Raw genomic sequence first — 24,848 nt, 5'->3', positions numbered from 1 at the left:
ACAGCTGAGCAGGATGGGGGTGATGGGAAATCATTTCTGGTTGGAGGACTAGGGAAAGCTCAGAGGGGGTAAGGGTTTCAACAGGCAGAGTTGAGGGCAGCTGTGGAGGAAAGAGTGCGGGCAAAGAAGGGAAGTTAGGGTCAGGTGAGGTGGGACTGGACCCACACATCTTGGGAGGCCTGGCCAGGCTCATCTGGCTGACCGCACACTCGCATCCATGCAGACACAGAGAGGTGGGCTACTCCGTAGCTATAGCACTCTTCTCCCCACACCTTCCACACCACATTTCATGCAGGTTTCAGCTCCAACCTCACCTCCTCCGACACCTGAGCTGACCACCCAATTTAATGTTGGTCACCACCCCCTCCCTGTCATATTCTATCCCACTGTTGTTTTATGTTCTTCATAAAACTCAAAAGTATCTTGATCCATGTATCTGTTGATCCATGGGACATGAGTTCTGTCCGGGCAGTGACCTGCAGGGCTGTTTCCTGCGGCCCCTCACTTCTAAGAACAGAGTGGGTGTGCAACACACACTGTTAGATGACAAAATAAACACACACAACACACATGGGCAACACCCATGTGCATGCGTAAATAGATAACCGCATATCTGTGTGTACACATAACTCAACACCCCCACATACACAGTCTGCATGAAATTGCACAGGCATCTGTTATCTTTGTGCTACTGTCCCCACGTTTTCCTATTGTTGTTTGTCTCCCCTAAGGGCAAATCTCTTTTGGAAAATTGGGCTTTGGACTCAGGCTTCCAGCTGAATGTGGCCTTTCTAGCAATGTTCCCCAGGGCAGGTAACGTAGCCTCTGTGGCCTCCATTCTCTTATCTGTAAATTGAAGCTAATAATGAATCCTTGAGCACGGTTTCAGGTGAAATTAAGGGAGACAAGTGTGAGGTGCCTGGGACATGGTGGGCACTTGGGAAATAGCTCCGTTCCTGTCATGAGGGAGGGACCCATGAGCTGTGTATTCTCACATGTGCACCCACAGTCAGGGCTGCCATCTGACACAGGGCTGGCATCTTCCGCTGACGCTTCTGGGCCTGTGCCTGGAATGCATTTAAACTGACCCCAGCAGATGGGAACATTGGTTCTGGGCAAAAAACCAGGCTCAGAAAACCAGGTGCGTGGCTTGGCACCCGGGAAAAACAAATAACCCCCAAACCCTCCACAAGCCAGATGGTGAATCTGGTTTTGGCATCTAAAATTGGGGATCAGGTGCTCGTAGCTGGAGAGGAGGTGGCAAACTCAAATTCTTTAGAGACCAGGCAGTTCATGAAAATGAGTGGATAGGGAGAGAAACTGGAATCATTTGCCAACTGGCATCAAATGAAAAAAAATTAAACCTTGTGCTACAAATGAAACATCTCTACAGGCCAAATCCAACCTGCGGGCCACGAGTTTGCAATCCTCCAGGACTGCGGGTTGTAAATAGTGTCCTAATTCAGCCAAAAGGTATCTGGGATTCTGGCACTCTCACGTTGAGTCAGAGAATCCCAGCCCACCGGTTTGTTCTCCCTACGCACACGTCTGCCAGCCGCCTCCGACTTACGGAAGTAAAAGCTCAGTACACTGCAGGCCAAAGTGACTTGAGTGGACTGGTCTCCCGCAGTGTTCAAGGCCTTCCTGAGCCTTGCACTGTCCCCCGCCCCCAACCACTCAGGGAGGGAGGCGGTGCTCACACTTGGGGGTAGACTGAATAGAGCAAGCTCCTTCCAACACTGGGGCTGGAGTCGGAAAGAACGTCGGACCAGACACAGAAGGGGGTGGGGTCTCGTGCAGGCGAGGTTGGGGGTCCCAGTGGCCAAACAAAGCGGGGCTTCCGCCGGGGCGGGGACCGGCCTCGGAAAACGAAGTTACAGGGACTGTCGCAGACTGCTGGAGAGCCGCATCGATGGGGGCGGGGCCTCGGCGCGGGTCTTTTGAGCCAATAAGAGCGCTTCGCTTTGACGGAGGCGGGGCCTCTGCGCAGCTCCGCGGCGTCTCCGCCCATTCTTTCCCTCACTGAAGCAGTGTTGGGGTCCCTCTAGTGTCGATCCTGGTCCTTTCGAGGCGCCTGGCCGGCTTTCGGATTTCTGTGGACCCTCGCCCACCTTAGCCCAGGCCGCAAACCTTCGGGCGTCTTTCCGGGAGGGGTGTGGGGCAGTTGCCCATCTCCCCTCCCCTTGGATGGGTTTTCCTGCAGTGGGCAGGTGTGTGTGTGTGTGTGTGTGTGTGTGTGTGTGTGTGTGTGTGTGTGTGTGTGTATGTAAACGTTCTGTGTTGGGTAGAGGTCCGTCTGCACGTACAGCGTTTTGCGGTGTCCGCGCTGCTGGTTTCCGAGGACTTCTCACGGCGCGCGTGCAGTTGAGTGTGCACGTATCGGCCAGCGTGCGTGCACGCGTGTCTGCACGTGCACACCTGCCAGGGTGCATACACTTGGGCTGGAGCTCAGGGACCAGCGCGCGTGGCAGCGGGCGCTGCGTGTGAGGAGAGGTGTGAGCTGGTCTACCCTGCGCTGCCTGCGACACCGGACTTCGCTCCGGCCTGCACCCCTAATAGTCGACTTACGGCCCAGCAGGTGGCGCCCCAGGTCACCTTCCCGCCTGCCAGCCAACTGTGTGTCCTAGCCTGGGGGGGAACCCCTCCCTCCAGGTCATCCCGGGGGAGGGTAGGAGACCGAGAAGCTGAAGCCTGAGGTGGTCAGCCTCATACCTGGGCCAAGTGTGCGGGCCCCAAAGAGGGAAGTGGGGCAGGCTGGGACCTGGAAGCTCGTCGGCCACCCCCATCTGGCACCCAGCCCTGTCCTGCTCTTGCGTTGCCGGCTACAGACGGATTGGCTTTATTCATGGATACGGAGGGGGGGAGGGGGCGGCAATGCTGCCCTCCTGGAACACGCTCACACGGGGATTGGGGGACTCTCCATGCCACAATCACGACACATGACGCCCGCGCTTGGACCGGGCCGGCTGGGGGAGGGGGCATGGCACAGCCTGGCTCCTGGTTTTGGTTAAAAAAATGGTTCTTGGGGTCAACGTGGGCGGGGGGATGGGGGGTTCTGGGGCTGCCGGATGGCCCTTCAGAGAGCTTCTGTCGGGAGTGGGAGAGGAGAGCCATCGCTTTTAGATCTTCGTTTAAAAACACATAGAACATGCTACATCCCTGCACACACTGGACAGGATGGGGTGAGGAGCGGGCAACACAGGTGGGGAGAGGCTCCGAGTCAAGGCCGCAGCCCTTGCCCTGTCCACGCCACAGGGTTGGATGTGGGCGGGTAGGAGAGACAGATGGACAGACACTAACACAGGCTCTGAGGGGGCCCCTCAGAGTGAAGGAAGATCTCCTGTTTGGGGGGAAGGGGTAGAAGGACAGCCCTGGCTTTGGGGGTTGGGACAGGGACAGGGACAGGGAAGGGATTGTGCTGCTGGTGGGGGGGCCCTCCTGGGCCCTTACGCCTCTGGCTCATACTCCTGATACTCCTCCTGCATCAAAGGGATGGGGGTGGAGTGGAGAAGAGCAAAAGAGGAAGGGGTTGGAGACCAAGTGGCCAGGCCCTGGGCCCAAGACCCCTTCCTTTCAAGGAGAAACAGTATATCCCCTCCCCCTGGGTTGGTGAGTAACAGCAAGTTGGGCACAGCCTGGCCAGTCCTGGGCACTGGTACCTGGGCACTGATAGGCCCCATCTGTCCTCCCTCCCTGCTGCCATATCCTGGGGCCTGGGTTCTAGAAAAGAGGGGCCTGAATTTTCCCGGCCCAACCCTACCCTGCCAGGGACCTCCCACCCTGCTGGGATTTCAGCAATCCTCTTGGATGCCCAGACCCCACCCAGCCCTGCCACCCCTCACCTGGGGCGGTTCCTCATAACTCTCCCCTTCTGGCTCCATCAGGGGCTCTATCAGTGGCTCCTCAGCAGCTTCCTGGGCCACTTCCTCGGGCTGCGGGCAGAGAAAAGACAGGGCCTGTGAAGACAGCTGGGGATGCTCCCTCAGATTCCTACCCTGGGAAACTCTTGGTTGATTGGGGGAAGGCTAGGCTTGGTTGGCAGTACAATCAAGAATTTCTAATTAAATTGTTTATATGGAGTGCCTTGGAAGTGAGATGGAGGCATGAAGAGTGAAATCCCTCCAAATCCTACTTGAGGCTGTGGGTAGGGAGCGGAGCGGGGCTCTCCATATCCCTCTCCCCAGCACCTGGCAGCCGCTTGCACTTCCATCATTTGGACTGCATGGAATGGGGAGATAGCACTTTCAGTCGCCCATTAATCCCTACCTCTTTGGGTCAGACTCTGTGCTGGGCTTTGGGACCCCAGAGATACCCCTGGAGACTCCTCTGGGCTGGAGGGAAATAGAGGCTCAGATACAGGGCTGAGCAGGGGCTCTGAGCCATTCCCCTGCCACCTTCCACCCATCCCTCCCCCAGGGCCCTGCGTGGCCTGGTTTCTTCAGCTGTTGCTATTTTAAGATAAGCTGGAAGCAACAGCTCATGGTGTTGCTTGGATGTGTGAGCTAAGACTCTCCCTTCCCCCTACATCTGCTGCCCAGATGGGTGCAAACCAGCAGGCATGCAAGTGGGGGGTGGCCAGACACATGGCCAGCCACCTGCAGGTGAGCACATGTATGCACACAAACACAGGACCGAGCTGGCTGCACATACAATAATAACCTGGGGTCCATGTGTGGCTGCACAAGGCCATGTGGGCTAGTACACTCCTGAAACCCTGGTAGAAACTACGCAGGGCAGCATACCACCTCTTCTACTTTCACACATACCACTGTCCCTCCCTACTGCGTGGAGATAAGACTCTTGGGACCCTGGAAGGCTGGCACTGAGACGGCCTGCCCTGGCCATCTCTGCATTGTAGTTGGTCCAGCCCCGTCTAGGCAGCTTCACGTCCTTCATATTACCTGTCTAGGTGGGCCCTGTGGGCACAGGAGTTTACAGCTCCTGAACTGGCTCATTCCCCCCAGTGTACAGATGGATAGACCAAGGTCCAGGAAGTGGGGAAATGTTAGTTTGCTCAAAGTCACTCAGCTCTGACCAGAACCCAGGAAAGAAACAGAGTGTTAAAAATCCCAGCTGGAGCACATCATTTAGAAACCACTCAGATGTCCAACAAGAGTAGAAGGATGTGTACATTGTGGTTTCATCACACATGGGTACTGTACAATAAATGTGGAGCCCAATAGTGCATACCACGGCTTCCTGTTGAGTGGAAGAAGCCAGGTACAGAAGAGCATGTGCGTTAGGATAACATTTATGTGCAATTCAAAAATACTCCACTAATTTGTGGTGACGGAAGCCATAAAGCAGTTACCCATGGAGGAGGAAACAAGGCCAGGCCGAACAAAGGTGAGGAGAGCAAGGTGCCTAGGATGCAAGTGTTAAGAAGGCACTCACTCTCAGGGCTATGCAAGTGAGACCCCAGAATGAGTGTCCCTTAAATTCTGCACCCCCGACACCTCCCTCATCTCACCTTAGTCTTGGCACTAGGGGTAGGGACTGGAGAGGGGCTTCTGAGGGGCTGATGTTGTGTCTTGATTTGGAGGCTGGTAACAGGGGGGAGTTTCCCAGCCTTGCCACTCACTAGCTGTCTGGCATTAGGGAAGTCACTTCACCTCTGATCTCAGTGGTCTCAGGTGGGAAATGAGATGGCGTCTCTGCTTTGGAGGAGTACAGGAGGCTTCCATGGTAACGTATATGAGCAGGTTGGAATGGAGAGATACTCAGGAACATGTACCCTGGGCTTCCACGGGTTCCCCCGTGCCCAGTGGCCCCGAAGGGCTGTGGTTTGGATTGTAAATCCATGCTCTTGAGCTCCCTTGAGAGAGGAGACTTGAGTTGTCAACAAGTGCTGATAAGAGGAAGGCAGCCTAAGAAAGACGATGGTTCTGTGCAAATGCCCCTCACAAACAGCCTCAAGACTGACAGCTCAGGCCCAAACCTGCCTTTCTCTGTACCCCCGCCTCCCAGCGCAGGGCATGGCCTCATGTCAGCACCAAGTGACTCTAGTGATATGGACCTGAGCTTATCGTCCTGACCACCTTCTCAGGGGGGCAGGCAGGAATGGAACCTTCGGCAAGTCACTTCACCTCTCTGAGCCTCAGTTCCTTCGCCTGTAAAATGGGCTAATTCTGGTACCTTCTTCATAGGGACATTGTGAAGATTCAGTGAATTACTCCATGTAACATATCGAGAGCAGTGCCTGCCCATACAAGAGGTCAATAAATAATAGCAAGGGTCACTGGAAACATAATGATAACAAATGGGGAGTCACCCAGCTGGTAAAATGCACAGGCAGGACTTGAATCAGAACTTCTGAGTGAAGTCCAAGACTTCTGACAGGGGAAGGAACCAACTGTGTAAAAGATCTGGAAGGGAGGGTGGGGTAGGGTCTCCTCGCACAGCCTGATGGATACACTCATGCATAAAGCACACTGATCTCCCAAACCAGCCGCTGAAGAAGGAGCCCCCACCCCCACAGAGTCAGAATCTGTACTTGTCCGAGGACAGGCGTGCTCGGCCCACAGCGGGCTGTCTGTGCAGATGAGTGGGCAGGGTGCACTGTCATAATAGTACCCTTCCATGCACACCTGTGGTCACATGAGCCCCTGGGGGCAGACACGGACCGCTCACACGGTCATGGGGCCGCCATCTCTTCCCGAGCACTCACTGCATGCAAGCCCGGCCCTTTACCAGTGGTCCTCACAGTGGGGTTCCTACACCTGCAGCATCAGCATCACCTGAGTACTTGTTAGAAATGCAGATTCTCAGGCCCCACCTCAGACCTACTGAATCAGAAATTCTAGGGGTGGGGCCAACAGTCTGTATTGAATTTGGCCAAAGTCATTCTGATGCACACTTAAGCTTTGACCTATATTACCTAATCTGCATAAGAGCGCTATTATGTTCATCTCCCTTCTTACAGGCAAAGAATCAGGCTCGGAGACAGGATGGGACCTGACCAGGGTCACACAATTAGGAAGTGGTGGAGTTGGGATTCAGATCCAGCTCTGTCAGGCTCCAGAGCTCACAGCTCTTACTCTGCCTTGTGTCCTACTGGAGGCCTCTTCTTTGTGCACATAGGGATAGCCGTCATCACGCCCCTGGGGGAATAGGCCTGCGCAAAGCTGTGATGCAATTCGCCCCTCCCCCACGGCCCACATCTGCTCATGCCTGCCTCAGGGCCTTTGCATGCACTGTTCCTACTGCCTCATCTACACTTCCCACTTGGGTGTCAGCTCAAATGTCACCCCCTCAGAGAGGTCCTCTCAGCCAACGTAGCCTCCTTATCCCAGGACTCTCTATCCCAGCACCCTGTTGTCTTTCCTTTATAGCACTTAACCTTGTCTGAAATCATCTTGCTCATTGGTTGGCTTTTTACTATCTTTTCCCACTACACTACAGTGTCAGCTCCATGAACGTAGGAACTGATTCACTGCGGTAACCCCTGGAACAATTCCTCTCTGGCGTGAATACTTGTTGAATGAAAAGAAATGAATGAACAGTGACTCTGGGTGGTGAACACACAATGTGAGATATAGATAATGTATTACAGAACTGTACACCTGAAATCTATGTAACTTTACTAACAATTGTCACCCCAATAAACTTTAATTAAAAAAAAAAAAGAATGAACAATCAGTGACACATGCAGACATGGCCAGAAGCAGTCGAGGTCACACTTGCAAGCAGAATACATGTATATAGCCAGATCTGGGTCATGGTTGCAGAATGTGAGACAGGTGTCTTGTGCCCCAGGCTCGCTGGGGGAGCAGGGAACCTAGTGGCAGGTTCATGGGTGTGCCTGGCATTTGTGTGTGTGTGCGCGTGCATGTGTGAGTGTGTGTGGTGGGAGGATTGCTCACCTTCAGATCAGTGGGGAATTCCTCCTTCTTCATCAGGCCTGTGGCTGCTGCGATGTTCCCAGCCCCAGAGAATACAGCTCCTCCCAGATGTGATGCCTGCTCCTTGGTTTTCTCAGCCACTGGAGCAGGGAGAGTGTTGGGGAAGGTGGTTGGGGGCCAGGGTGAAGGAGGCATAGGTGTCCCCCTCCCCCTGTAGTGTCCCAGGACCTGCCTTCCCCATGGAGCACCCCCATGGAGCCCTCTTCCACCACCCCTCCCTGCCACCCCCTGGATCAGAGCCAGTTCTCAGCCTGGGGGAGGGAAAGGGGCTGTGCCAGGACTGGACTGGTACCTGAGGCCACTCCTTGTACCACCCCCTCTCGGGTCTTGCTTCCTGCAGGAAGACAAAGGGGGCACATTTAAGGGCTCTGAGCTGCGGGAGAGATTCTGGCAAGCATGGGGGTTAAAAAGTGGGCAGAGGGACTCACTTGTTAGCTGGCTTCCTGGCCCTATCACTGCCACCTTGGTCCTCAAAATCCCACATGTCCCGGCTCATCATTGCACTGAGCCCCCTACGCCTACTTCCTCAGGACTTTCAGTTCTCCTCACTGTGTGTCCCCCACCATCCCCACCTGATGTGGTACCCACAGCTCTCAGGTGGCTTTTGCCTGAGTGCCAGCACTGTGCAAAGTGCTCTATTTGTACCAGGTCATTTCTCTGCCCAGGGTGGGAGCATGTGGGGGTGGGAGTGGGAGTGGGGTGGGGGGCAAACAGACTATGTATTTTTGGAAAGGTTCCCCTGGTGCTTGGCTGCCCACATCCCACCTGTAGGCATCCCCGTCTCACCACCCCCCTCTTCATTTCTTCCAAAGACTCTCTTCTAACAAGGGTACAAATTCCTCCTTTTGGCCGGAGTGGGGAATGTCTTAGGTGCTGGGTGGGTCTAAGGGTGATGTGCAGATTGTGGCTGACGCCCACGGCACTGACTGGGCCTTCCCGGTAAATGTGGGACTGCTGAGAGAAGCCAAGGGGCCTGATCTGAGCTGGGGGACAGACTTCAGGGGAGAGGACACCTAATAGACCCAGAATTGGGTGTATGGGTAGGCTGAGGCCCATGGAGGAGGAGAGGCCGGTGTGGGAAGACAGGATTCTCACACCTAAGGTCAGCCAGACCCAGGGATGGGGGTAGGCATTGTATGTGTGCCCATTCATTCCTCCCACAAACATTTGTTGGCACCTGCTCTGTGCCAGGCCCCAGGCCAACCACTCACTGTCGTGTGGGGTTAAGAGAAGAGCAGATTCGGTGCCTAGCACCTAAAGCAGTGGGGAGAGGACCTCCAGCCTCAAGCAGGCAGTATGTGATAAGGGGAAGAGGCACTGCCTGGGCCTTGACAAATGGGGAGCAGGTGGATATGTAGAAAGGAGACTGGGGAGGGTACTTCAAGCACAGAGAACCATGCAGGCAGGGCACAGAGGGGTGTGCGTTCAGGGCCTGCGCGAAGCACATCCATGCCGTCTGTGTGCCTGCAGCAATGGGAATGAGAAACAAAGCTGGAAACATAGCTGGAGGCAGGACCAAGCCAGGCTACAGGGAGCCGAGGCTTATCCGTGTAGGAACTAGGGGCTAGTGGGGGCTCCTGGGCAGGGGCTGAGGCAGAAGGGAGGCTGGAGCTGGTCAGGCGGGTGTGGGCTCAAGCCTTCTCCCTGATTCCATCACTTCTCCCTAAGCTATAACCATCCTTGTCCGGAGGCTACACTACCTCCTGTGATTTGTACTGTCCCCAGAGGCCGGAGGGACCTTTCCAAACTGAAGTCAGACCCTGTCAGTCCCTAGCTTCCACTCTGCCATGGCAATTGTAATAATGTTCTGCCTGGCCTCCTAGGGACCCCTCATGACCTGGCTCTTGCCCACCTATCCCTGCTTCCTGCCCTTTGCTCTCCAGCCTCCTACACCTACCTCCTGGCTTCTTATTCTCAGAGCTCAGCTCCAATGCCACCCTCTTTGACTTCCCTACCAAAGTGGCCCCTCACCACAGCCACTTGATGTCAAGTCCCATTATTGGAATGTTCTGAGTCACCATTAGGAGAGGGCATCTTTGTTTCTCTTGTCCACTCTTGCATCTCTAGGAACCATGCATACGGCTGGCACATAGTAGGTGGTCAAATATTCTTCAAATGAACACAAACCCAAATCTTCCACGGGGAGGTTAACCAGCCCTCTTCAGCCTGCATAAGGGACACTTCTACACACCATACACAAGAAAGGCCTCAATTATCAAAAAGGATTCAGTAAATGTCAACTTTTGGGCCCCGACCTCCCTTTATGCAAATGAGCCCACAGGCTCCCTCTCCTTTTACACTTAGGGTGAGAGATTTAACCACTTGGCTTCTGTCCTGTTGCCAGCTGGTGGGTGCAAAGAGAGGGGACCCAGATGAGAGATGGCAATTGTAGAACCACAAGCACGGGGAGGCAAAAAGACATGAAGAGCAACTCAGTGGTGGAAGTAGCTGAAGCCCCCAAAATATAGGAGAAAGGGCAGGCAAGAGGCGGGGTGGGGCTTTGGAGTACAGAAAGCTTGGCTCAAACTACAGCTTCAGATTTTATCAGCTGTGTGACCTTGAGCAAGATAGTCAAACCTCTGAGAATCCCAGTTTCCCTGGTCTGTGGAATGGGCAGGGAGCATTAAATGAGGTAATGGATGTGTTGGCATTTCACACAGTACTTGGCAGAGAGTAGGGGCTCAACACCAGGTAACTATTAATGCGAAAAGGAAGAAAAGGGAGACTATCTGCTTCCATCACTCCCTCAGTCCCTGGCCTTTCAGCTGAACCCCACCCTCACCAACCCTTCCCCCCATTCCGCCACCCATGTGCTGTGTCCTCAGTGACCCCTGCCGACCCCACCTCATCTGCTGACTCATATTCTCCTGCCCAGACTCCTTCTACGGACCCCAGCCCCACTCCCCCAGGGGACACCTGGACCCCGCAGCCAGGAAACCCCTCCCCTTGCCCACCGACGTAGAGGACCCCCTCCTTGGTCTTCTCTGCCGCCTCGGTGACCCCCTGCTTGGTTTTCTCCGCGGCGGCTACGACACCCTCCTTGGCCATGGACAGGCCCTTCATGAACACGTCCATCCTGGCAGCCTGGGGAGGATGAACACACTGGCACGGTGCGCTGACTCCGCACCCTCACCCCAGCCCTTCCGGAGGGACCCGGGGGTCCCCTCCCCTCCCTCCTGAGACCTCGACGCCCTTCCGACCCGGAGCCCCCTCTCGCCTTTCCCCGTCTCCAGCACGAGGCCACTGGGCCGCGGCGAGTCCTAGCGTCCTTGAAATCCGGGGACGCGGGAGGGGCAACCTTCTCGGTTATACGGGGCCCCGCAACCTGCAGCCCCGCGGAACCGGAGTGCTGGAATCGGCGCGAAGCCCCGGAACCTGCCTGTACGCACACGATAGTGTCACACGACCATGTACACAAACATACTCCATGGACACGCTCACGTGCACATACAGGACACGCAGACGTTCAAATGCGCGCTGACACTCCAACACACACCGGCACACAGGCGCGGACACACGTCCACACGGCCACCCAGGCAGTTGCAGACACAGAGCAGCAGACACACATACCCCGGGGCGCACACTGACACAGAACCGCCGCGCCCTCTCTCGGTTCTCCAGCTCCTTCCTGATCTTTTTCCCCATCCCACCCGGTCCCCTCTCCAGTTTCAGGGCGGTCTCCATCCTACCCGGACCTTTCTCCATCCCTAGCCCCTTCTCCATCCCACCCGATCCCCCCTCGATCCCCATCCCTTCCCTTTCTTCGCTTCTGGAGCGCGGCCGCCTCACCTGGGTGTGGGGCCCGAGCAGGGGATGGAACAGCGGCTGCGGCGAGCGGACGCTGGGGCTCGGCTAGGCCGGGCTGCGGTGGGCTCAAGACCCGTGGGGAAGCGGGGCTTCGCCAGGCGATCAGGTCGGTCCGCAGCAGGCGGGGCGCGGGACGTGAGCCGGGCGCAGCAGTGCCCGGGTCTTGGGTGCGTCGCCTGCCACCACTCGCGCCTTGCGCCCTGCTGGCTCGCGCGCTGGGGCTCCGGCTCCGGCTCCGGCGCTGCGGCAGCTCTGAGCTCAGCGCCCCCGCCTGACGGCCGCACCGCCCCCTCGGCCTGACTGACAAGGGGGCGGGGAGGGTGACAACTCCGCAGAGCCCGCGGGCCTCCGGGCCCGGCTTGGGACGCGCCGCTGAGGACCTCAGGGCGTCAGACTTACGTCCTGCCCCCAAAAGCCCAGTCTGGTGAGGGAGACAGTGCCGCGTGCTAAGAGATGGGGCGGGGACGGGGGTGGGAATAATGCAGTTGGCTTTGTAGTTCGGATGGGTTCGAATCTCAGCCGTGCTTTCTGCTCTCCTGGAGCTTACAGTGGTGTGTGCCGCAGAGACGGGACACAGGACAGAAAATAAACGTGACAACACTTAAACCAAAGAAGGTTATTTCAGCTTGTGAGGAGTGTTGTGAAGATAATAAAATGATGATGTAAGAGAGTGATTAGCGGAGGGGTACTTGAGACAGAGTTGTCAGGGATGGCTTCTGTAAGGAGTTGAATGGAAGGAAGCACAGAGAAGCACTGAGGCCAAGAGGGGTGAAGGTAAGATCCATAGAAAAGGAACTGCAGGTGCAAAGTCCCTGAGGCAGGGCTGTGCTTTGGAACAGTTAAAAGGCAGTGCGGCTGGAGAGTCAGGAGGGAGGGAGAAGGAAGTGGACAAGACCACTTTTTGTATGGTCATAGTGAGGACTGTCAAAATGGTCATAGGATGCCAGGCACACAGAGGCTCTCAGCTGGGGCTATGACAGAATTATAATGAAGAAGCTGGGATCTCAGAGGAAGGGGAATCTGACAGCTTGGAGGAGTCTGGGAAAGCTGTACAGAGGAGGTGACACCTAAGCTGGGCCTTGTGGGACAGGTAAGATTTCATCTAGCAGACAAGGGAGGAAGGGAGTTTTAGTCTGTGGGTGCAGCATGGGCGGAGGCACTATGGCTGGAAACGCAGAGTGTGTAAGTGACAGGTAGGTGATGAGGTGAGGGGGTAGCCAGCAGCCAGAGTACAAGGCCTGGAAAAAAAATGTTCACAGGCCGCTGGTAGAACTGTAAATTGGCGCATGCTTTTTGGAAGGCAATTTGGCAATGTTTACCTAAGACATAAATGCATGCTCCTTTTGAGCCAACAGTTCCCCTTCCAGGAATTTATCCTTTGGATCTCTACTTGCACAAGCGCACAAAGACATTTGTGCAAGGATGTTCACTGCAGCATGGTTTCTTGTAGCAAAAAATTGAAAGTAACCTAAATGTCCATCTGTAAAAGACTGGCTAGTTGATTGTGGTATATCCAGTCAGTCAATGTGATGCTGCTGCTAGAAAGGATAAGCCAGGCCCATGTGCACTGACGTGGGACAAGCCAATTTTGATACATAGAAAATCATATATATATATATATATATATATATATATATATATATATATATATATATATGTATATACTTATCACATACTATATACATTATAGGTACCTTATATACAGACTTCCAAACAAACCGTCAACAGTAGTTGCCCCTGGCAAACGAGGCTAAGGAGAGATGCTTTTACATTTCATTGCCTTCTTTCTTGTGCTGTTTAATTATTTTACCTTGAATAGGATTTTACTTGTACATTTTTAAAAGACATCATTATTGTTGGCCTCTCAGCATTGGAATTGCCCCTCCCTATGTTTGGGGGATTCCCCACCTTATGAGGCAGAGCCCACTTCCCCCTCTAGGAGCTGCCAATGCTTTCCCAGCATTCCTTGCAGCCAGGACTGGTGACATCAGCCCCAGACACTCCAGCCCCAGATTCAGAACCTGAAGCTAGTGCCAGAGCAGCAGGGAAGGAGGGAGTCTGCCCTGGTGAGGACATGTGGCTTTGGTGATGGCAGCTCCTGTCATGGCCCACGGGCAGCAGTGACACTGCTTCTGGGAGCATCCCGCATGACAGGGCAAGCTGCATTGTCTGTACCCAGCCGTAACATCACGGGAGTCATCCTGGGTCTGCTCGGCACTGTGATTTGGGGCATGATTCCAGGCTGTGGTCTCCAGGGAGAATTGTCTGGCCTCCCTGGAGAATTTCTGAGCTGTCCAGTATTGGTTAATAAATGTATCTGCTTGAATTAGCCAGAAGTGATTTCTGTGAGTTGGGACTAAGGAACCCCTGAAAGTGAGAGTAGGTGATGAGGTAGGACCAAGGAGGAAGGAGGAGGGGAGGAAGAGAGAAAGAAGACCAGATGAGAGGATTTGTACTTCCTATTGTAGGAGCTGGGAGTCACTGCAGGATTTTAAGCACGAGAGAGACCTATATAAGATTTACATTGTATGGGGCCAAATGGAGGTGGGTTGGAGGGGACATGGTGAGATCAGGGAGGAGGCTGGGGCATAACCCACAGAGGGGTGACAAACATGAAGCCTCAGTGAGCCTGGAACAGGATCAGAGGGAGAGATTTGAGTATCATTCAGGAGTCCCATAACTGGCCCAGTACACCACGGGATTTGGAGTTGTTAGCACAGAAGTGGTGGCTGGAGCCACGGGGAGGGTGCAATTGCCCAAGGGAACAAAGAGAGAATCTGGAACAGAATCCTGAGGCACTGCAACCTTCAGAAGCAGAGAGACCTGGGGAAAAGACTGAGAGGGAACAGCCCCATGAGGAAGAGAAGTTGGAGAAAGTGGTAGCAGGGAAACCAAGGACATTAGAGGACAACAGCATAAATACTAGAGTGGCCAAAGCCATGAGTAGTGGGTGGTCTTTGGATTGGCAGCAAGTGGGGGGTTTAACAGCTGCCCTGGTTGTGTGTGTGTGTGTGGGGGGGCGAAGGGGAAGTGGCCAGGAGAAAGTGACATTCAAGATGGGTTTTGAAAGATGAGAAAGACCTTACAAGTGGTGGTGAGCATTCCTGGCAGAGGATCTGGCAGGTGGAAAAGTCCAGAGTGCTGATGGGACAGGAAACAGGTTATATTCTGAATCAGGCAGGAAGTTCATTTGGCTGCTAGTACAGCTTAGACAAAGCAGGTGTATATCCTTTCACTTAAAGAAAGAAGTCCAACAGGAGGCAGTCCACAGTTGGTGTGATGACTCTTACCTTGCTGTTCCATCATTCTTAGTACATGGATTCCATTTTCAAGGCCACCTCATGGTCCAAGATGGCTGCTGCAGCTCCAGCCATCATGTCTACTCAGAAAGCAGGAGGAAGTGAAGTAGGGTAAAATAAGCACTTTCCTGTTGTCTGTCTCTTTCATAAGGAGTTTCCCCAAAAGCCAACCCAACAACTTCCTCTTCTCTCTCATTGGCTAGGCCTAAGTTGCAGCAAGGCTTGGGGAAGTGCGGTCATCTAGCTGGGCATATGATTTCCCAGAATCAAATTAAAAGGGAGAATGGTTACTGGTGAGGCACTAGCGTCTCTGTCACTATTTCTTTCTGTCCCCCAACTCTTTTGTCTTGAAAAATGTCAAACCTAGAGAAAAGTTGCAAGCATAGTACAAGAAACAAAACCTCCAGAGGTGGCTGGTTAGCTCAGTTGGTTAGAGCGCGGTGCTCTCAACAACAAAGTTGCCGGTTCGATCCCCACATGGGCCACTGTGAGCTGTGCCCTCCACAACTAGATTAAAACAACTACTTGACTTGGATCTGATGGGTCCTGGAAAGACACACTTAAAATAAGTTTTTTAAAAAAGAAAAAACAAAACAAAATCTCCAGAAAAGTTGCAATATTAGTACAATGGGTACCCGAATATCCTTCACCTAGATTCACCAATTGTTAACATTTGCTACATTTTTCTTGTTTTCTTTACATGTGCTGTCCTCAGAAGAAGGGGGCATGGTTACTGGGCTGCCATTTTCTAGCACAGTGGGTTCTTTACCCCATGCCACACTCCCGGCCCCCCTTAGGGTATAGGGTGGCAGAGCTCAGGCCTCTAGGTCTCTTTCTGGCGAGGCCTTAAACCTGTGAATTCTTTCTGCCCCTGGAAAATGGGCTCCTCCATTCCTCTCTTCCCTCTCCCCTCCCTAAGAATGTACTAAGGGGAATGGCTATTGAAGCTTCCTGGGAGGGGAGGGGAGGAGAATGTGGCAAAGGGGGTGGGAGAAAATCCCAGCAGAAGCAGCTGGAGCAGAAGGCATTCTCACAGCCCTGCCTGGTTCTGCAAAAATTCAAATGTGCCTTTATAACTCTGTGTGTGGTGCTTGACAGTCTGATTAAACATTTATCAACATTCCTGTGGTTCAGAAGCCTCAGGGTGGGGAGGAAGACAGGCAGGCCAGACGGGGGGGCTGACAACAGATAAAGGAATGGGTGATATTTATTGACCACCTACTGTGTGCCAGGCACTACATCCAGTATATCATTAAGCCCTAGAAACAATTCTTTAAAGCAGGCATTTTCATTCTGAATTTACAGATGAGGGAATTGACACCAGAGAGGGGAACTCACTGGCCATTGACATCTATTCCATCCTGTCTGTTTTTCCTGAGGGCCTACTGTGTGCCAGGCACTGTTCTAGGTACCACAGATTCAGCAGAAAAAAATGACCAATGAAGTGCTTACTCTTCTAGAACGGTTCACTAGGAAACAACAGACAATGAATTGAATGAACTAGTAACCAAATAAGATGCTTTAGATTGGGCGGCTCTTGCCAAAAACAGCGACATTCGCCTTGTTAAATCTAATGGTCAACTCTCCTTCCTCACTCTGACCTCTGAGTACTTGTTTTGAGCCAGGCTCTGTTCTAGGCACTGGAGAACACAGCCGTGAATGAAAGAGGCCTTGGGACCTTATGTTCTTGTAGAAGGCAGATAATAAGGAAAATAAATAAGTAAAATCTATGGTGCTGGTGTGGGCCTGAGGGCCTGGACAGTTCAATACGCTAGACAAGGAAGACCTCACTTGAGTTTGGAATGGAGGGAACAGCCAATGTGAATTGCTATGGCACGAGTGGGCCTGGCATATTTGAAGACTTACGAGGAAGCCAGTGTGTGGCTGTAGCAGAGCGAGTAAGAGAGAAGGGCAGAGAGCTGATGGGCCCTGCAGACCCTGTACTGAGAGCAGAGGAGCGATGTGCCCTAACTTTCATTTTCAGTGGCCTCTATGTAGGGAGTAGATGGTGCTTGGGCAAGGGTGGAAGCTGGGAGACCAGTTCAGATACCATTGCCATGATACAGGCAAGATGACTGTTGCTGGGGCTAGGGTGGTGGCGATAGAGGTGGAGAGAAGTGGTTGATCCTGGATCTATTATGAAAGTAGAGCTGAAGATAGAATGTTCTGATGGGTTAGAAAGAGTCCTGGATACTTCCAGAAATTGGAAGGATAGAGAAGATTGTGTGAGGAGTAGGTCTGGAGACCGGGGAAAGACAGGAATTCAGCTTTGCATGCAATAATCCTGAGACAGAGGCACATTAGATCCCAGGTGGACCTGTGAGAGTTGGATGTGTTCTTCTGGATTTCAGGTCGGGGCCCGAGGTACACTGTATATGTGACATGTAGTGGCCAGGACTGGATGAGATCATGAAATAGCAAATGTGGATAGTACAGAAGAGATCCAAGGGCTTAGTTCTGGGATCTTCTAAAGCAAAGAGAAGGAACCATCGATTTTGTTCGTATCTGTGTTCCTCAGTACCTAAAACAGTGTCTGGTGCAAAGTAATTGCTAGGTCAGTGTTTGCTGAATGAATAGCTGAATGAATGAGTGAATGAATGAATGAATGAATGAATGGTGGTAAGTGCTAAGAAGGAAATAAAACAGGGTGATGTGTTAAAGAGTGTGTGGCAGAGAGTGGTCTACTTTAGATAGGTTGGCCAGGGAGGGCCTCTTTGAGAGGGTGACATTTGAGTCAAGCCCTCAAATGTCAAAAAGTCAGTCATGTAAAGAATTACAAAGAAAATGCAAGTGTAAAGGCCACGAGGCAGGAATGACTCTGGCCTGTTGAAAGATCCGTGTGCTGGGGCACTGTGAGGCTGGATCTTGCAGGAATTTGCAGGCCCAGAACCTGGACTTTGAATCACATCCTGGGTGTCCAGGAGGGTTTTAAACAGAGGAATTAAGTGATCAGATTAGTATTTTAAATGATCCCTCTGAGGCACAGGGAGAATGTTTTATAGGGAGGCAGGAGTGGAAGCTAGGAGAGTGTTAGGAGAGACCGGGGCAGTGACGCAGGCCGGGGATGGCATGGCGTGGGGGCAGGGCATGGGGGGGAAGTTGTCAGATTCAAGACATTTTAGGGACAGAAAGCCAGGATTGGGGTTTAAGAGCTCCTGCTTGTTCAACCACACTGGGAAGATGTCCCTGAGAGACAGGCTTGGGAGGGCTTTGGTAGGGGCCAGGACCCCAGTAGGGCCAGGGTCTCTCCGTAGTCACCTGGGCTGGAAGATGTGAGAAATGGTGGGAAGGGTGCTGTGGCTGGCAGGGTCATTCCATGCCAGGCTCTGGGCCAGGACTCTAAGGCAGCTAAGGCCATGCCCGGCACTTGGGGAAGGTTCTTTCTCCCTTTTTCTCCATCAAATCTAGATTCAGGCTCTCTCCCCAAGCCTGGCCTTCTTCCAGTGCTTCCCCTGACAAAATTCCCATTGGGAGGTACTATTATGTCCCCGTCCTTGAATGTGGGTCCTGGGACTTGAACACAGTGGATATGATGCTGTGCCAGGTTTGGGATCCAGGCCTTAGGAAACTGGCAGCTTGTTTCTCATCCCTTGGGACACTCGTTCTGGGAACCCAGCCACTGTGAGGCCATGTAGAGCTGTCCCAGCCGACACCCCCAGCAGAGGTTCCAGCTGAGAGCCAGCATCAACTGCCCCATGGGGAGTGAGCAGATGACTGCAACCCCAGCCTGTGAGCCACTCCAACCCACAGTGCTTTGGAGCAGAGACAAGCTGTCCCTACTGAGCATTACCCACATTGCAGACCTGTGAGCAAAAAACCCAAAAAAATTATTGTTGTTTTAAGCCACTAAGTTTGGGTGGATTATTATGCAGTGACAGGTAGTTGGGACACAGTGCTCCACTTCTCCAGAGCCTGTCCATCACCAAACACCACTGAGTCTTCCTTCTAAATGCCTCTGAACCCAGCATGTTGTCTCCATTTTCCCTGTCTCCTGGACAACTACGTTAGCACCCTAACAGAGCTCCCCCCACTCACTCTTGCTGCCCCTGCGTCTGTTTTCCACACAGCAGCCCAGATAACTTTCTGCCCAGCCCACCTGTATCCACCTGAAGCACTCAGTGGCTCTCCACTTTCCTAGGATCAAGATTTACCATCCTTTCCTCCTTTGGGGTTCACTGCATTCTTCTCTTCCTCCAGTACCCCACGTTCCTTTTGCCCCCAGAGGCTCGTGTGGCTCCACACCCTGAGGTGCCCCACCCACCTGGTTAACTCTCACTCATGCTTTAGATCTCTGCTCCAGCATCACCTGTTCCACCAGCTACCTCCAAGCTGATGGTTCTCGAAATGAGGTCCCTGACCAGCATCATCAGAGAACTGGATGGAAATGCCAGGTCTCAGGCCCAAGCCCAGTGCTAAGGAATCAGAAATTCTGGGCCAGGGCCCTGCGGTTGGTTTACCAAGCCCTGCAGGTGGTTCTGATCCATGCACTTGAGAACTGCAGTCCTAAATCCTCTGGTTCAGGTCATGGACTTTATTTTTTCCACCTGCAAATTCCTTTCCTTCAGAGGTCTGCATCTGTAGTTACAAATGTGGTCCTTATGAGATCATCTGATGTCGGGCTCCCTGGTAGACCAGAGCACAGGGGCCACCCAGTTTTTGCTTCTCACTGCCTCCTAGCACATAACCCTGTGCACATACCTGGCGCTTAGGGGATGGAGGTTGAACAGATAGTGACTGTCAGCCTCCAGGTGGTCATGGGCTTCCATGGGTGTGGAGGAGAGGAGGGGCCCCTAAAATTGGCCAAGGGGAGGGTGAGAAACCTTAAGAAACTTGGGGAGGCTTCAGCCTCTCCAGAAAAGGGTGCTATTTGGAAGGCTGGGGAGGGTATCCTGAGCCAGAGCTTTCCCTCCCCTCCCTCTTCTTTCCTCCCCTTCCCAATCGCTTCCCTACCCTGGGGTAGCCCTCAGGTGATTTCTATGACTTATGAGCCAGACCTTGGTCTATGGGCTTTTTGTGTTTTGTATCACTTATTACAATAAGCTTGAGTTGTGTATCATAACATTCCCATTTTACAGATAGGGAAATAGACTCCATGTGGTTCAGTAACTGGGTTGAGGTCACGGCAGGCAGGACCTGAACCCGGCTATATGGCACTACCCCTTGCCATCCATGCCCAGGAGGGGGATACTCCGAAATGCCACATGTGTGGTGGGCCGGTGGGGCCGTATGGAACCTAATTTGCTCATCCAAAGGACAGCCTCAGCTGCCATGGATTGTGGACCTGTGAGGTGGAGGCACCTGTGTTGCCAGATCTTCCCAAATTTTCAAGAGAAACCAAAAATGTGGCTTTTTAATATATCATTTCCCCTTTCTGAATGATTACATTTAAAATAAACTTAGATGCATCCAGAGACCAGATAAATGCCTGTGTCAGATGACACTGGTGGCCAAATTGAGGGGGTGAATGGCAGCAGAGACAAACAAAGAGATACCACAATGCATGTATAAGGTCTGAGCTGGCCTCGCCCTGGCTATGTCCCAGTCACTGCTTCTGCCACCTCTGGGACAGTCGCTTTAAATTCAGGGCTCGCCCTCAGTGGGATGTGGTTTCACCAAGGGCAGATTCCTAATATTGACCCATATCATTCTGTCTCAGCCCCCACGTGGCCAGCACCACGGGGGCAGGCTAGGCTCGCCTGGTCACAGCCCCGTCCCCAACCCTGAGCCTGCATGCAGAAGGCACTCACTAAAGGCTTGCTTTCAGAAGGAAAAGTGTAACCTCTTCCCCTCTGAGCACTTCCATGTTGGCTCCGCCCACTTTGGGCTGGCCAGACGGGGTGTTAGTGGGTTAAAAAGAAGCAGGTGGGGCAGGCCCTCTGCTGGAGCCCCAGTTGCCACAGCATGGCCACCGCCAACTCTGTAAGTCCCCTTGGCTGTTCTACCCGAAGCAAGGGATGGGGCTGAAGCCGGCCAGGCTCACAGCCTACTCGGACTCTGTTTTTTGGTCAGGACAGGGAGGCTGAGGGTAGAATCCAAAAGTGGGAAAAAGAAGAGAAAGAGGAAGAGGAAGAGGAGGCAGCAGCAGCAGCAGCAGCAGCAGCAGCAGCAGCAGCAGGGGCCTCAATGGAAGAGGAGGGTCTAGACTCTCCCAGGGACCTCCTTTCCCTGAGGAGCAAGGCCCGGGATGAGGGCCCCGCGGAGGTCAAGCCAGAGCTGCACCCTCTGGAGAACAGGTAGGGCAGCCCCTGCTCTGCCCCTTGGATGATCCCTTCCTCTGGTGGCCCCAGTTCCTGATTGGGGAAGGCCAGGGCTGGCCTCAGACTGAGGCCCTGTTGGCCCTTCCAGCCTTCACCCAGAGGGCATTCTGGGTTAAATGCCTCTACTTGTCCTCCACTCCCCTGACCCTTCAGGATAACTGACTTTAGGGGGTCCGTACCCTCAGATCCCATCTCCCAGTTTGTCCTCGAAGGTATGAGACTTCCCTGCCAGCCCAGGTACTGCCAGGGGTGGGCATGGGGGCTCTCTGCTTCCTCTTGGCTACCCCTCCCCCCAGGTGGGCTCTGTGGTTCTTCAAGAATGACCGCAGCCGGGCCTGGCAGGACAACCTGAAACTGGTCACCACGTTTGACACTGTGGAGGACTTCTGGGCGTGAGTGTCTGTTCCTTATGGAGGAGGTGGGGGTCAGGGAGCTCTGAGCTCAGGATCCTTCCCAGACCCCACTTCTCCAGGACGCTGCCTCCTACGCAGCTTTCCTAGCCCTCCCTGGGGCTTGGTGGGTTATGGGGAGGCATTGAGGCTGGGGCACAGGCCCCCTGAAGCCTTCTTGGGGCTTAGGGAGAGAGCCTGGGAAGTGGAAGAAGCAAGGAGTTGACCTTGACTCTGCCACTTCATGCTTTGTGATCCTGGGCAAGTTCCTTCCCGTCTCTGAGCTTGTCTCAATCACAAACTAAGGATGAGGCTGCCTCACTGTCGGTGGGAGATCAAGTGAGGGGATCTGAAAGGTGCTGTGCAAACCCTAGGGGCAGGTGAGAAGGCCTGCGGGTTTGATGATGGGTCAGGGAAGGCTCCAGGGAGGAGGTGGGATTTGAATTTTGGGTAAGTAGTGATGGAATTCCAGGTGCGGGCGCCAGTGTGAGTAAGGGCTTGGAGGCTGTAAGGTAGGTGGAAAGCAGTGGGGTCTGGTGAGAACTTGAGGGGGCTGAGGCCAGTTGGAACCAGGCCCTAAAAAGCTTGGACTTTCAGCCTGAGCTGGGGGGTCTCTTTCCAGGCTGTACAGTCACATCCAGCTGGCCAGTAAGCTCTCTTCCGGCTGTGACTATGCCCTGTTCAAGGTAAGCTCTGGTCCCCCCACCCCATCCCTGCCCCCGGGCACAGGGGGGCTGATTTTCCTCAGCATCTGCTGTATGACTCCTTTACAGGGGTTTTGGGGGTGGGGTGCGGAGGACAGTCTCCCTCAAAGCTGAGTTCCGATTGAAGGAATGCTATACAAAAGCTTGGCCAAAGTGTCAGACCTGAGCTGCACCTTGAAGCACACTGAAGAGTCTGGGAGGGGGGTGGGTGGGGAGAAGGGGGAATAAGGGAGGAGCCCAGGTTTCTGGACTGGCTGGGCTCCTTAACTAGAGACAAGCATCAGAATTGCCTGAGGCTACTGCTCATCAACGTCCAGGCCCCTCCCTGGAGGTCCTGACCCAGCAGGTGTGTGGGCTAGGGCCCTGACATCAGTGTTTAAAGATTTCCCAGGTGACCTTGTGCCCAGCTGAGCCTGGGATGTCTGGCCTGGCCCACAGGGGGGTTGCCCCAGAGGTTCTGTTCACCACTCCCATTTGCAGTGTTGTCTTAAGGAACTCAGATCAGTAAAGGAGACACACACATACCTGCAAGGCTACAAAAGGGGACAAATGTTGAGGCTCAGGGGCCTGGAGGAGCTTAGAGGTGGGTCTGGGGGCTGAATGGCTGGTGGTAGCATTTGCCTGTACAGAGGAAATAGAGGCAAGAGAGAACTTGGCCTGTAGAGACCTACTGAGGGGCTGGCCTAGTGGGGGCAGGGCTGTACCCCCACTTCCCTTTGAACAAAGGGAGGCAATTGATTTGCCATTTGCGTCCCAGGATGGCATCAAACCCATGTGGGAAGACCCCAGGAATAAGTGGGGTGGTCGCTGGCTGGTCAACCTCTCCAAACAGCGACGCCACATCGAGCTGGACCACCTGTGGCTGGAAACAGTGAGTAGGGGGCTGGGAGGGGAGGGTCCCCATAGGAAAGGGCAGAGCTGGTATGGGATCGTGATGGCAGTGGTTTCAAGGATGGCAGGTGCAGTCCTTGTGCCACAGCTGGAGGTCTCATCATCCCCCTTTTTGGCTCCAGCTACTGTGTCTCATTGGCGAGAGCTTTGAGGAGTACAGCCGAGACGTGTGTGGGGCTGTCATCAATATCCGCACCAAGGGGGACAAAATTTCCTTGTGGACTCGGGAGGCAGAGAACCAGACAGGCGTGCTCCACATTGGGTGAGGATGTTTCTGGCAGGGGTGGGAGCTGGCTCTCTTCTAGGGGAGAAGGTGAAATGAGGCTGGCTTGGCCTGCAAGGGAGACCTCTGGGATTCCCCCTGCCGTCTCCCCTTTCTGCCTTACCCACATGTACAAAGGGTTTGGAATTGAGATTTCAAACTATTTCTACCAGAACTGTTATCTTTTGCATTAGTCCTATTTTGTGTTTCCACATGGCCAAGACATAAAATAGGAGTGACTGTGGCTGGAACCAGGGTAGGAGCTCTGGACAAAGGACCCAGGATCCCAGGTTATCGCCATGACACACTGCTAATTGCCTGTCTGTTTCCTCTCCCACTCACCCTCCAGACGTGTCTACAAAGAGCGCTTGGGACTCTCCACAAAGATCATCATTGGATACCAGCCCCATGCAGACACGGCCACAAAGAGCAACACCCTAGCCAAGAACAAGTTTGTGGTGTGAGAGGACCTTGGCACCATTCCCCATGCAGCCACCCCTGAGCCTCTCACTACTGGGTGTCGATCCTGGGCTGGAGGGGCAGAGGGCCTGGTTCTCACCTGTTCTAGAGTGAATAGAAACACTTTTTGACATGAGTTGGGGCCCAGGCTCTAGTCTGTAAGTGGTGGTGGTGCTGGTTGGGGTGGTGAGGTCAGGGTGGGGAGGGCAGGCTGAGGACACAGGGCAGGCTGAGGACACAGGGCAGCGGAAAGATGGAGGAAATCCCTGGGTTTTCTTGTTTCATGGGGGAGGATGGGAGGAGGGTGGGATATCACTGGGGTTAGGTGGGCTCAACCACAGGTGGAAAGATGTCAGGAGAGAGAACCCTGTGATCCAGCACTTACTGTGTGACTACCCTGGTAGTGGGCTGGCTAGGTGGCCTGAGGGCCAGACTCTTCCATTGTGGGGGAGGGGACTCAAGGCCACTGATGCTGATAGCTAGAGTTCAGGGACAGGAGTGAGGGCCTCTCATTTTGGTGATCACTGTGCTAAAAAACACCTTGTGGATTGCCTCATCAGATCTGTAGCCTTGGAGCCCACCCTGAATCTCACACCTTCCCTGCACCCCCACCCAAAGGCTGGCGGCTTAGAGGCAGAACATCTCACCGAGAGATATGTGTAGAGCTGAGGGAGGCAGCTCTGCAGTCTCTTCCCATCTTGCTCCCCTGCGGTCAGGGCTGTCTGGGCCTTGCCCATCTCAGGGTGGGGCTTAGGAGGCACCTCTTGATTCCTTAGAGGTGCGTTAACTTGAGGCCCCTTTCTGTTCTGTTCCTGTTCTAAATACTCACGTTTGAACAAAATGGGAATGATTTTTAGGAAGGGTTCTAACATTGAGTAA

The 24,848-nt window shown here is 53.7% G+C and overlaps 2 protein-coding genes across 4 annotated transcripts; one reads left to right on the top strand and one right to left on the bottom strand.

Annotated features, from left to right (window-relative positions):
- Nucleotides 1-2,823: 2,823 nt before the first annotated feature.
- SNCB (synuclein beta) lies at nucleotides 2,824-12,022 on the bottom strand. Of its 2 annotated transcripts, XM_019756070.2 has the most exons (6): nucleotides 11,691-12,022; nucleotides 10,856-10,985; nucleotides 8,194-8,235; nucleotides 7,863-7,981; nucleotides 3,843-3,932; nucleotides 2,824-3,479 (listed from the first exon to the last, which is right to left on the bottom strand). In XM_019756070.2, the coding sequence occupies exons 2-6, from the start codon at nucleotides 10,974-10,976 to the stop codon at nucleotides 3,447-3,449; spliced, it is 405 nt and encodes a 134-aa protein (XP_019611629.1). In that variant the 5' UTR covers nucleotides 10,977-10,985; nucleotides 11,691-12,022; the 3' UTR covers nucleotides 2,824-3,446. The 2 variants fall into 2 exon arrangements, with proteins under 2 accessions (XP_019611629.1, XP_019611630.1); XM_019756071.2 differs by lacking the exon at nucleotides 8,194-8,235 and having other exon boundaries at nucleotides 11,691-11,829.
- A 13-nt stretch (nucleotides 12,023-12,035) lies between these two features.
- Nucleotides 12,036-24,105, top strand: EIF4E1B (eukaryotic translation initiation factor 4E family member 1B). 2 transcript variants are annotated; one of them, XM_074313434.2, is made up of 7 exons: nucleotides 12,036-12,132; nucleotides 21,017-21,240; nucleotides 21,561-21,656; nucleotides 22,276-22,339; nucleotides 23,115-23,228; nucleotides 23,371-23,510; nucleotides 23,860-24,105. In XM_074313434.2, the coding sequence occupies exons 2-7, from the start codon at nucleotides 21,131-21,133 to the stop codon at nucleotides 23,972-23,974; spliced, it is 639 nt and encodes a 212-aa protein (XP_074169535.1). In that variant the 5' UTR covers nucleotides 12,036-12,132; nucleotides 21,017-21,130; the 3' UTR covers nucleotides 23,975-24,105. The 2 variants fall into 2 exon arrangements, with proteins under 2 accessions (XP_074169535.1, XP_019611578.3); XM_019756019.3 differs by lacking the exon at nucleotides 12,036-12,132 and adding an exon at nucleotides 20,310-20,926.
- Nucleotides 24,106-24,848: the final 743 nt, after the last annotated feature.

Source organism: Rhinolophus sinicus, chromosome 5, assembly GCF_057876585.1.
Source record: "Rhinolophus sinicus isolate RSI-liver-muscle chromosome 5, RSI-T2T, whole genome shotgun sequence".
In the NCBI taxonomy this organism is placed as follows: Eukaryota; Metazoa; Chordata; class Mammalia; order Chiroptera; family Rhinolophidae; genus Rhinolophus; species Rhinolophus sinicus.
Note: the sequence above shows the minus strand (reverse complement) of the source record. Positions and strands in the feature narration are given on the sequence as shown.